We start from the raw sequence: 12,931 nt of genomic DNA, 5'->3' as shown, positions 1-12,931 counted from the left end.
TCTAACTTTATAAAATATGACCATAAATGCAAATCTTCTTTTTGGTTCTTTTTCAAAAGGAAAATCCTGTTTGGCCAGGCTCAAGGTCAGGCCAAGAAACACGCAGCCCCCTTTTGGTGGGGTATCTGTTCCTCGATAGGCACCTCGTCAATAGAGGGCCGCCGCGTCCGTCCCCAATTTTTAAGCTTGAGTTTGAACCTGGCCAAAAAGTAGGACTCTTTGCAAAATGTGGCGTCAAAATTGAACATTTCCCATAGTTTCCACTGAATTTGAATAGAGCAATGGGCTACTAAAAATTAAAAAAATGAGCTACAGTACTAAGGTTAGGTGAAAAGTCGAGGGAAAACAAAAACAGGAGAAAGAGATGCAGCGATAAATTTCATGCGTGTTCAATACAATTCTATAAATGCAATCTCAAAGACAAGTAGGAGAGAGAAGAGACAGATCGCAGAAGAAGGAGAACTGCTCACCTACACTCTTTCTTTTCTTTTCCCTTTCGTCTCCTCTCTCTGAAGAACAGGATCTCCGTTCTTTCTCAATATCTCAGTCAACATGTATTCATTGAGCCAAAGCAGTTTTCTGGTAATTTATTTTACCAATTTATATTTATAATTTTCAGATTTAGAAATATGCTTACGGGATTTTGTATCTGAGTAAGAAAGACCCATTTCAAGAAAATTTATATAAAAATCAAATCTTTTTTATATTTATGTATTCTTTGTTGATTTTGTGCAGAAAAATTCCCTTTCCGGAGTGTCTAGGGGCTTGACTAAGTCTACAAGTAAAAAGGTTTCTGCTCCATCTGTGGTGGTGTCTGCTGTGAGCTCTAATGACAGGTCAGGGGATCGAAACCTCAGTGTTTTGGAGAATACTTTAAAAGAAATGAGAGAAAATGCTCCATCACCTTCATCATCAGTGGTAATGAAAGAATCAGAATTGACGGTCGGTGGTGGAGTTGAAGATGTGTATGGTGAGGATAGTGCCACAGAGGATCAATACATCACTCCCTGGACTGTAACTGTTGCCAGGTTAGGAATATATTTTCTTGTTGTCTTATTTTTATGGAGAAATTTTTATTTTTATTTCTATTTATTTATTTATTTATTTATTTTTCAGCTCATACAGATGAGATCTTTATATTCGATCTGCTTTTGAACAAAATATTTTTAGTTATTGTCCCTATATATATATATATATATATATATATATATATATATAGTTCTATGTTAGACTTTGTCACAAATTGACGATAGAGATTTCACGAGCTACTGATTATGAAGGCCTGTTTGTTTTCTAATGGTAGCTTATATATCAATCATTTTCAATGATATTACTGTAGACTAAAAGCCTTGAACTGAATAGGATCCAGCCATATATATAATGATCATTCTTAAGTTGAAATAAGAAATCCCGAAAATAATTGATCCTAGTTCCGTTTGGGTTCTGGAGATGACTTTGGCAATTATTGTGGATGTCGAAAACCTGAAAATGGTGTTGAGGTTTTATAATTTTGTAATTTCCTTTTCTTTTTATCTTTACAATGCAGTGGATATCCATTGTTGCGCGATCCACACTACAATAAAGGTCTTGCCTTCACCGAGAAAGAGAGGGATGCACATTTTTTAAGTGGTCTTCTTCCTCCAGTGGTTATTAGCCAACATACTCAGGTTAATATAATATGATTTTCAATTTGGAATTTTATGTTTTATTTTGTTTTCTCTAGTATTTCATAAATCGGAATATTATTTTGAGAATATTTTATGCATTCTGTTGATAAGGTTAAGAAAATGATGCACAACATACGTCAATACCACGTACCACTGCAGAGGTACATGGCCATGATGGATCTTCAGGTAGTTATGCAATTTTTTTTTCCTGATGATAATGAATTCCAGTTCTTTTGATATTTAATGACCTTATATTTCATGACCATTAAATCGCATACTTATATGTTGATTTTTTTTCTGATCTTCAGGAGAGAAATGAAAGGCTGTTCTACAAGCTTCTTATTGACAATGTTGAGGAGCTGCTCCCAGTTGTCTATACGCCCACTGTGGGTGAGGCATGCCAGAAATATGGGAGCATATTTAGACAACCTCAGGGTCTTTTTATCAGTTTAAAAGAGAAGTATGTTTTAATTACAATGTATTAGTATATTTCTCAGATTAGTGACTAGAAGGCTTTTTTATCATTCATGTATACTGATTACTTGTACTATCTTTGCAGGGGGAGAATTCTCGAGGTATTGAAGAATTGGCCCGAGAAGAAGATTCAAGTTATAGTGGTGACTGATGGTGAGAGGATTTTGGGGCTTGGGGACCTTGGCTGCCAGGTATATGGACGTTTCTATGTGCTCTTTTTTATTTATTTCTAGAATGAGTTTCACTATGCTTATAAGACCCTCGAAAATAATACAGGGGATTGTTATTTGCACTCGTAAAATAGCTTATTCCAACACTTCTTCCCTTAATACACACAGAACTTGTGAAGGGAACGAGAGCAGGAAGCTATTTTTGGACTTTGAATAACAGTTCTCTTTATATAGTGATACCAGTTTTGCACTTCGTGCGCTTTTAATAAACTGTTAATGAAATTCTATGTTCTAAGTTGCTTCTGACATTTTGACGTTGTCAGGGAATGGGAATACCAGTAGGGAAGCTTTCCTTATATTCAGCACTTGGAGGCATTCGTCCTTCTGCTGTAAGTGTTTGCTATGCTAGCTTTATTTTTATTTTCTGAAATTGCTGTTCCTAAAAGTCGTGTTCATTTTAGAAGAGTTTTCCATCTTTGTCACTACCTCAAATGCAAACACTTCACCAAAACTTCATCCCTGGTCTATATCAATGGCATGCATTGTATTCCTATCAATGCCAGCTTATCATTTATGGAATTAACATTTGCACTACTGATTTGTCTCATTCTATGACAGAATACTGTTAGGCTAATTTTTTTTCTCATTACTGTTTAGATGGTGATTGGATCCAAAAAACATGCAACATTAGAGATTGTTTGATGTTTAATAAGTGATAATATTGTTCTCTGTTTATTACTGCTACTTTTTGTGTGGAAGCTTATGCATTTTTATACCTTTCAGTGCTTGCCTGTGACCATTGATGTAGGAACTAACAATGAGGAGCTGCTGAAAGATGAATTTTATATCGGACTTAGACAAAGAAGAGCAACTGGGCAGGTTAATGATTGGCTCTATTAATCTCGAAGGGAGTCCTATTCTTTTAAAAAAATATTATAGAATTGTTCTCATCTCCAGGAATATGCTGAACTCTTGGACGAGTTTATGTCTGCAGTTAAGCAGAATTATGGGGAGAAAGTCCTTATTCAGGTCAGTAACTTTCTGTAATTGTGGATTTGAGTTACCACGCTTCCTGTAATTCACACTGTCTGAGCTTTTGATCTATATTGTACAGTTTGAAGACTTTGCAAATCACAATGCCTTTGATCTCCTTGCGAAGTATGGAACTACGCATCTTGTCTTCAATGATGATATTCAGGTAACTAATATATAAATACTTTTCTTTTCTTCTTTACAAGTTTTGGGGCAATGATTAACTTTGTGTTCTTCTGCAAATGCGATTTTTTTCTTCTTGCCGGTGTCATATGTTCTCTAATCGTGTACCTTGTCTTTATATGAACTTGTCATTAACTTGCTTAGCCTTTCTATGTCGTTTGTGTTATTTTTTTGGGTTTCCTCCCCCCCAACCCCACCTTAGTTTTCATGTTGGGGGTATTTTGTGGTATATTCATCTTACTGATATCGGTACCATTTACTTTGTGTCAGGGTACAGCATCTGTGGTCCTTTCGGGACTTATGGCTGCCTTGAAGTTAGTAGGGGGAACCTTGGCTGAACATACATTCTTATTCCTTGGAGCAGGAGAGGTATTTCTTCAAGGCTCATAGAATTATTTTTCCTTTCTAATTTTAAGGAAAGTAAAATAAAAAGCTAAATTTCACGTGTTATTTTGGTTGATTTGAATATTATTTGAATTCTTATGTTTATTTTTTAAATCTGTTCTCCATCTCATTCCCTAGGACCTAATATCTTCTGATCTTTGTTCATTCAAAAAATGTTTGGCGAGCTTAAAAATTTCTAAAAGTTACGTTTCCAAAGATGTTTGGATAATTTACTTTTGATTTAAATAGTTACTTATTTTGAAAGTAACTCTTACCTTACTATTAAAATAGGTATTTGACTTGTCAATAGATAAAATTATTTACTTATAAGTAATTTTTTTAAGTGATGCCGAGCATGCTCTGATGATCTAATTTCCCTTCGTTCTACAATTTCCCCTTGCCTTAATGTGTGATTTTTATAATTTTTCCTCTGTCATCAATGCAGGCTGGCACTGGTATTGCAGAACTTATAGCTCTTGAAATGTCAAAACAGGTGAAGGCTCGATCTTTTTCTAGTTAAACTTAGGAGATAATTTGGGAATTCAATTATATTATGTCCATTTCTTACGTGCAGACAAATGTCCCACTGGAAGGAACTCGCAAGAAGATTTGGCTTGTGGACTCCAAGGTATTGAAGACCTCAATGTACTCTTATGGTACTTATGTTGCTTTTATTCATCGCCAATACTGAAAATCCAAAAAAAACTTTTCCTTTGTAGGGGTTGATTGTTAGATCCCGCATGGATTCACTTCAACATTTTAAGAAGCCCTGGGCCCATGAACGTCAACCCGTACGAAATCTGCTAGATGCTGTCAAGGTGATCTCTTTGTCTCTCTCCCCCCCCCCCCCCCCCCCCCCCCCCTCTGAGCTTGTGTGTGTGCAAGCATGCGAACACAGGCGCTCATTGGTGCACATTCAGGTTTTCGTACTTCCTTTTTTCCCTTGATGGCTGACTTGGACACGTCCCATCGAACCGGACATTTTTATTTGCTAGGCCATCAAACCAACAGTTTTAATAGGTTCATCAGGAGCTGGAAGAACATTCACAAAAGAAGTGGTTGAGGCCATGTCATCCGTTAACGAGGTTCACTTTTATTTATGTTTTTGTTATGGTAAACATACGTCCAAATGATTTGAACTAAAATTACTCGGGATTGGAATGCAGAAACCTATTATTCTTGCTCTTTCCAACCCAACTTCACAGTCTGAATGTACGGCCGAAGAAGCTTACAAATGGAGCGATGGCCGAGCCATTTTTGCTAGTGGAAGCCCTTTTGATCCAGTCGAATACAAAGGGAAGGTCTTTTCATCTGGCCAGGTTCAGTCGGAACATCTCTCAATGAATATTTATTGTTAATGTTAATGTAAATGAAGCCTTTTGAACTAACTTTCACTGCACACTTGTTCTGGTTTAGGCAAATAATGCATACATTTTTCCTGGATTCGGTCTGGGCTTGATTATTTCTGGTGCGATCCGTGTTCATGATGATATGCTCCTGGCAGCCTGTAAGTTAAACATAATTAAGTCCTTGTTTGATAAAACTTTTTTATAAAGTGATTTTCCCTTCACTTATTTTCAACAACACATTCTCCAGAAAGAAAATCATTTTTCATGTTTTACCATAACTTTTCCCTACTTTATTAACCACATTTTCCATAAAAACCACTTCAAAAAATAGTTTTATCAGACAAGGCCTAAATCGCAGTATGTTCTATATAATTAAAAACACTTAGATTGAGAGCATGTTTAGCTAAGCTTAAAAAGATCACTTTATGTAAGTAAATAAGTAGATTTTAAAATGAATATTTTTTTATTGATGAAAGTTGAGGTATGTAGAGTTTTGGGAAAAAAAGAGAACCTTGTGGTTATTCTAAACTTGAACTTGGAACATCAATACTGCTGATCTCATATTACTCGTTTCACATTATGCGCCAAGTATCACTGACCTCTTGTTTTATGGCACCAGCTGAAGCATTAGCCGAACAGGTTACAGAAGAGAACTTAGAGAATGGACTTATATACCCACCATTTGCGAACATCAGAAAAATTTCAGCCCAGATTGCAGCCAAAGTAGCAGCCAAAGCGTATGAACTTGGTAAGACTCGAAAATTGTGATTATAAAATGCATTAGCTAAAGTAAAGTAATTTGTTATATCTAAATGTCTTGAGGTTTCTTTCATTCTTCGTAGGCTTGGCTACTCGTCTACCTCAACCTGAAGACCTGGTGTCATATGCAGAGAGCTGTATGTATAGCCCTAATTATCATAGCTATCGCTGAACCAGTGGAAAAATCTATAGATAGTAATTCTCTAGCATAGATATCATTTTGCATGTTATTTCTTTTTTTAACGGATTCTTTAGGTTTTTCGTTTATTTTGTTTTATTTTTATTTTCTGGGTTTTCATTAAATTCTCCAAGTGAGACAAGGGCGGGTAAGATTAGAAATTTTCTTACAAAAGGCACCCAAAATGTTGTAATGGTTGAAACTCTTGATAGTAATAAAGGCACTTCTTTATAGCTTATTTGAGCCTGGGATTATACTCTTTGATTCCAAGTGGTAAATAGCAGCAGCCATGGAAAAGAAGCTGTCGAAATTCCTTGCTTATTGATCTCCAACACATTTACTACATATATATTACTCGATATTAGATGTGTAAAGTGGCTTGGATTGGCATGGTGCTCAGGTCGGGCATTGCTGTATTTGGATTTTTGTTAAGAAAAAAAGGGGAAAAACCAGCACGAGGAAGCAAAGAATCTTCAAGTCGACTCGCACAAAGAAGACCAAGTCATCAAGACCTAACTGAACTTGTAGAAGAAGATCAACCAGAAACATAATGAACCCCATTGCACCAGCAGCTATACATGTATAAATCAAGATAAGAAACATTTATATAGGGTTAGAGCCTCAATTCAGCAAGAGCACATAGAGTTCCCGATTATGTTTTTTCTTCAAATTTAGTTGCTCGAGTCATCGATTCCAGGAAAACATGTTAACCAATAAGGATTCTCACGAAAGGGAAAAATAGTAAGATAACATAAATAATGAAGCATAAGAAAATCACTACCTTTATTCACACATGATCAGCTCGTTTTGCCATAATCCCATTACGAAAATTCTCTCCCTCTCTCTCTATATATATTGCAGTTCAAAGCCAATAAACCTATATCACTCTACAATATGTCTAGATGAAAGATGAAAGCAAGAAAGAGAAGTATGCAACTGATACGAGGAAGGAGAGTGATAATCCACTATTTTACTGTACTGCAAACTGCTTGGACCTGACTAGCTTCACCCTTGATTTGACAAGAGCTGCTGAGCACTTGGGTGAAATGCCGATTGCGTTTAAATCTCCCCTGGTAGCCCAAGTGAGAGTGGTAATTCTTTGATATTGCCACTGCCAGCCGTTCCTAGACTCAGCTGGGACATACCCATCAGCCCCTCAACGTTTACTGCTTCTTTTAAATTGACTGGAATTGTCTTGAAGTTCTGATGATCAGAAACAGCTACTCCACCATTCTCTAGAGAGGCTGAATTTGGTGGCCACGGTTGAATTGGTAAAGGAGAAAAAGCTGGCTTGAGAGAAAGATCGAGAGAAGGCACTGAACGATTGGTTTCTGCCACTTGAGAAGACAAAAGCATAAGTTGTTTGTTGTCAGTTCCCGCTGCTTGAGGAGGGATACTAAATAGTGCTGGAGTTGACGATGGATTTTTAGCCTGATATACATGATTGTCATAAAAAAAAAACAATGAAACGAAAATCAGTCTTATAATCCTAATTTATTTCAGATTTGGATTTCCACAACGTATAAGCATCCAGACATTTCCACTGTTGAGGAAAATAAAGAGTGAAGTGCATTACTGACAACTCAGCATGGAATTTTTAAAATGTTTTCTCTGTTTAACATGATGTTAGTGACTAGAATAAGAGGTAATCTTATCTATGCTTTAGTCTCCGTGTGCATGTGTGGGTATCTCTACTTGCATATGGGATTTTCCCTTCAATATGATATACCTTGAATATATAATACGATATTCATTAGCGAGATAGGATCAAGACAAACCGTGTCCAGCACCATGTCGAAGAGGCTGGATCTTCTCTTTCCTCGAGTTGCTGAATTACAGTGACGATTAAAGAACTTTTGGGCATGGCTTGCTACCTGGGTTGGAGTCTTTGATGGAACAAAGTTTCTTGATATATGCCGCCACTCTCCTTTCCCAAATCTCTGCAGACCAAGAAGGAATTGTTGATGCTCTTCGTGTGTCCATGGAACACCTGCAAACCAAAATCCAATCATAATTACTGCAAATATAGGGAGATAAAGCACCCTATTTTTTCATCACCTACTAGTACTATTAAAGGGAAGCTTATTAGTCACTAGTGTTAGCAAATATGGTAATAACTCTATAGACAAAAAGAAAACACTCAGAATCATGCTAGAGAAGATAAATTACATGAGGCATACTGAAGATGTAGAAAGTGAGGAAACAATGCTGCATGAAATGTGGATTTTAACATTGATAATGTTGCCATTGATGCACCATAGACCCCAAGAACGATCAAGGGGTCCAATATCCTCTTTCTTCAACCACAAGGCTTAAAGATTTCACAGGATACAGAGTACTATATCAAGGACTAAAAGGAAATTATCCGGGGAAACATACTGGAACAATTCACCACAATGCTACTTCTTGTGTTACTAATCCTTTCCACGTGCTGAAAGTAACAAAAAGATGAAAATAAATAGCTCTTTTTGCCAACTTTTGATCTAATTGTTAAACTCATAAATATGATGGGAAGATAATAACTGATAAGTGATAACAATCAACTAATCTTCAATTTGTAAATTTTCATCTGGGTTAGAAGAGTCAAAATGACAAAGCCAATAATAATAAAAAGATCATCAGTTTCTTATACTGGCCAAAAAGGCATTGATTTGTCGTTACTGATCCTATAATGCCATAAATCCATGCAACAATCAAATGAAATTATTTAATGTACAAGTAAACATGTGGATAACGGCATTATCAGGGACAACAATATGCACACATTGGAGACAGAAAATAGGAACAAAGCAAAGAGACAAATTGTGTTAGAAAATAAATTAGAGTTAATGGAAATCCATGTCAACCAAATAAATGATATGGAATTTTCGGGGGAAAGAGTAAGATAAAAAACTATATAATAGCAATCTTCTCTATATTCCTGGCTGACCTTGATATTTTGGGGGCCATATGCCAACTTTAAATAGGGGCCTTATTGAAGAAAAATCACCGTATTCTTACTTGAGCCTTCCTATAGAGAGTTCTAATATAATCATGAAGAATCTAAGACAGACAATTAAATTCCAAAGTTTGAAGAGGAAAATAACAAAATGTTAAAATTCAACATGCAATTCTAATTATAAGTGAAGTTTAGCATACAAAATTATAATGCAATGTCAAAGGAGTCTGTTCGTTTTTTTGGTTATTTTCTCGCTGCAATTATCTAAAAAAAAATTGAATGTGCATTTGAGTAATTTATGTACAAAATAAAAAAATGTTGATTGCGAGATATTGTATAATAAAATAATAAAAATAACGATCAAATACAAATGAGCTCTTAATCTTATATCAATTCATAATAAATTAAGTTAAAACTGAGAAGTATGAACACGGACAAAGAATTATTATCATGAGATTAAAGAGACATTTTTGTTTGGTTAAGAAAAGAAAATGGATGTTTGGAAAATAAATGGTCAAATTACTTAGAGAGAGTAATGTTTGTAATATATTTATATGACAAATAAATGTAAGTGATAAGCTTTACGTCATTTATATGTTTTTCTAAAGCTTTTTGTATTTTCAATTTTTATTAGTTTCTTGTGTTTGCGTATTGATAATTCTATTTTAAGGAATTTTATAAATATGATTTTTGTTTTTCTTCAACCAATTAATCTTACATAATTTGGGGCCGTCGCCAAAGTAGAACTTTAGGCGATTTCCTATAGGCCGGGCCGCCACAATCGATATTTGATAACATTACTATCAAGCAAGCTATCCTCTTCACTTCAACAAACCAATTACCCCTCCCACAATCATTAAGCCCCCGTTTGGCCCCCATTTTCCTTCTCATTCTTTTTCTCTTTCTTATTTTCAACCACACAATTTTTCTTAAAATAATATTACACGCAAATAAAATAACTTTTCATTCTTTTTTAACCACACATTTTTCACAAAATCATTATTCCAACCATTAAAATTTGGAAAGAATGGGAGCCAAACGGGGGCTAAAACTACTTTCGACTCTTTATCCACTCAAATGAATATTATTTACGAAATTAATTCAAGTTAATTTACGGTGCAAAGACCCTTATGTTCTTTCCTTTTTAGTCGAATCTGCAAAACAAATTAATATTCAGAGAGTATTCCGAGTCAATCTCAAACGTGAAATGAGTATTCCTAAGTCAATATTCAAATTTAACTACCATGCCAAAAGTCTTTGAAGTCAATTTTCAAACAAAATTGAATTGGAAAAGTGTTATTAGGCTCAATCATAAAGTTAAATCAACAGTTTTCGACTCAATCAATAAATTAAATTAACATCAAAAGAAATTTTGTTGTAAATCTTGAGTATAAATCCACATGCAATGCATAAGCACCACATATTAACACAAATTAACTCAATTAAACCCACATGCAAAGCAAAAACACTAAAAGATTCCCCAAATTAACTCAATGAAACCAACATGCAAACATTAAGAAATAAAAAAATAAATAAAAATCAAAACCTTTTCTTTTCTGGGCTGGAGGGAGAGCAGCAGAAGCAGAAGCGCCACGCGGACCGTCGGAATGATACCCATCCGGCGAATCCGGCGCGGCAGCAGAGGAGGAGGAGGAATGGTAGTTTGCGAGGTTACCCATGCTAAAACTCTTCTTAATGTACGATCCATCTATCAACCGCACCCCAAACAGCGTAAATCCACCGCCATCAGGGCCTCCGTCTCCGTCTCCGCAGCCACCGCTCCCACCACCACCGTCGATCTCTTTCCCCGTCCTCACTGGACAAGTGCGCGAGTTATGCCCATCGGCGTTACAACACGAGCACTTCCGCTTCATTTTCCACTCAATCCAAATTTGGTTAATAATATATACAGTTATATAATGTATATGCATATATAAATATAAACATGATCTGTGTGTATAGACAGAAAGAGAAATGGAGTTTAGGGAGAGAAAGCGAAAGGGGTGGAGGTGAGAAATGAATTGTTAGCCTTTGGATTTATATAATGGCGATCTAATTATGGATTTGGGGATAATTACAGGATTAGGATTTACGCGGTTGTTTTTGTATTCTAGTTGGTTGATAACGTGGTCTCATTGAAATGACTGTTTTGTCCCTTTTCCAACACTGCCTCGTGCTTACACGTCAACCTTTTAGGAGGTGGAATTTGGGCTTTTCGGTGACGCGATCTTTTGTTTGTAGTTTAGGCTCACCGAATTACAATTGGGAGAAAAAGAAAAAATGATGGATTTGAAAAAAGTTTCTTAAGTATATATTGTAGTATTTCAATATTAATTTGATCCGCGTGATCGTGCGTCAATCACTTTTTACTTCGTCTCGTCTCACCTCGCCTCTCATTATTTAGGTGAGAAAATTATTGAACATGTAATGAAATCGTCCAAGATCGCTAAAAACATATAGAGCTTTGACGACTCTGAGTGCATTTAGGAGTTATAACTAAGGTAACCGAGCAACATCCAACCCTGCCATATTCACGAGGCTAGTGTGCCACTTACTACATGAACTCATCATAAATAGGGTTAAACAAAATTCTCGAACCAAATCGACTGAATCGAATTTGAACTAAACCGAGCGGTTCTTCTTAAATGAAATACCCGAACGGGTATTTGAATTTAGAATCGACGGGTTCGGTTCGGTTCTCGATTTTAGATCAAGGCCCGAAAAATCGAATAAGAATCGAATCGTCCTAATTTTTTTAATTAATTTATTTTAAGTAAGCTAAAATATTTTATTTTTTCTAAATAAATTTGTTAACTAGTTAATTTAGTTCAAACAAAAAAAATATGATTTTTCAATTTCTAATTTTCAGTTCAAAGCCAACTTAATCAAATTGACTTGAGTTTTATCCAACTGTTACTTTACTGTAGTGCCGTTTCTACCGTTCTAGAGAAATCGAATTAAAGTTCGACAACATCTCTTTTAATTATTTTGAGCTCGTTATCTTCCTCTTCCTGTGATTTTAACAATTAAATATATGAAGAACTCAGCAAAGAGAGAAGCAAAGACATATTAAATTGGACTACGTTATTTTATAAGAACTAAGATTAAACATATCATTAGTTGAATTAATGTAACTTTATAAATATTAAAATTTTTAATTATAGTACGGAACTTGAGAACTGAACCGAACCGAACCCGAACAATTTCATAATTAAATTTGGACCCAATAGTTCTACTTACTAAATACCCGAAAATTTCGGATCAATTCGATTCTCGTTAGAACCAAACTGGACGAGACCATGTCCAGCCCTAATGATAATTGAGGAGAATCCTAAGCAGACGAGTCATATTCATTTGTAATCGACTCAATACTTTTGACTTGATGTCCTTTGCAAATTTGATAACAAGGAGCTTGGTCTCCCTATGTTATAATGTAGTGGGTCTTATGTTCCCCGACAAACAAGGTGGTGGAAAGCTTGCCTCCGCAAGATCTTTTCGTATGAGGCAAATATCGACTGACATCGTTGTACTACACTACAAATAGTTGCCCGAAAGACAGACAATTCTAAGATGCCATGAACGAACCACACATAGATGCCATATTAAGCTAAGAGAGAAGGACTTTCATAGTAACAAACTGCTACAACAGGTACCAAAAAAGATTTGTGATTGTTATAGAGTTGGTCATGTGTAGACGAGGTCAAATCGACCACAAAAATAACCAAAAAGTTGAGAATACATCCCGCTTAAACTCTATATACTCTAGAATAACACATGTATTCTTAAACCTAGCCAAA

The 12,931-nt window shown here is 35.6% G+C and overlaps 2 protein-coding genes across 2 annotated transcripts; one reads left to right on the top strand and one right to left on the bottom strand.

Annotated features, from left to right (window-relative positions):
* Positions 1-335: 335 nt before the first annotated feature.
* On the top strand, positions 336-6,434 carry LOC111367827 (NADP-dependent malic enzyme, chloroplastic-like). Its single transcript, XM_022988889.1, has 19 exons — positions 336-582; positions 736-1,028; positions 1,547-1,667; positions 1,779-1,853; positions 1,976-2,127; positions 2,227-2,332; positions 2,635-2,700; positions 3,095-3,190; positions 3,269-3,340; positions 3,426-3,509; positions 3,797-3,895; positions 4,356-4,403; positions 4,485-4,538; positions 4,630-4,728; positions 4,906-4,995; positions 5,077-5,229; positions 5,327-5,417; positions 5,879-6,007; positions 6,102-6,434. Exons 1-19 carry the CDS (start codon positions 553-555, stop codon positions 6,188-6,190), a joined length of 1,947 nt encoding a protein of 648 aa, XP_022844657.1. The 5' UTR covers positions 336-552; the 3' UTR covers positions 6,191-6,434.
* Positions 6,435-6,955: 521 nt separating this feature from the next.
* LOC111367828 (transcription factor MYBS3-like) lies at positions 6,956-11,158 on the bottom strand. Its single transcript, XM_022988890.1, has 3 exons — positions 10,681-11,158; positions 7,975-8,186; positions 6,956-7,627 (listed from the first exon to the last, which is right to left on the bottom strand). The coding sequence occupies exons 1-3, from the start codon at positions 11,063-11,065 to the stop codon at positions 7,256-7,258; spliced, it is 969 nt and encodes a 322-aa protein (XP_022844658.1). The 5' UTR covers positions 11,066-11,158; the 3' UTR covers positions 6,956-7,255.
* Between the last annotated feature and the right edge of the window lie 1,773 nt (positions 11,159-12,931).

Source organism: Olea europaea, chromosome 18 (genome assembly GCF_002742605.1).
Source record: "Olea europaea var. sylvestris chromosome 18, O_europaea_v1, whole genome shotgun sequence".
NCBI lineage: Eukaryota > Viridiplantae > Streptophyta > Magnoliopsida > Lamiales > Oleaceae > Olea > Olea europaea.
The sequence above is the reverse complement of the archived record's forward strand: the minus strand, read 5'-3'. Positions and strand labels throughout refer to the sequence as shown.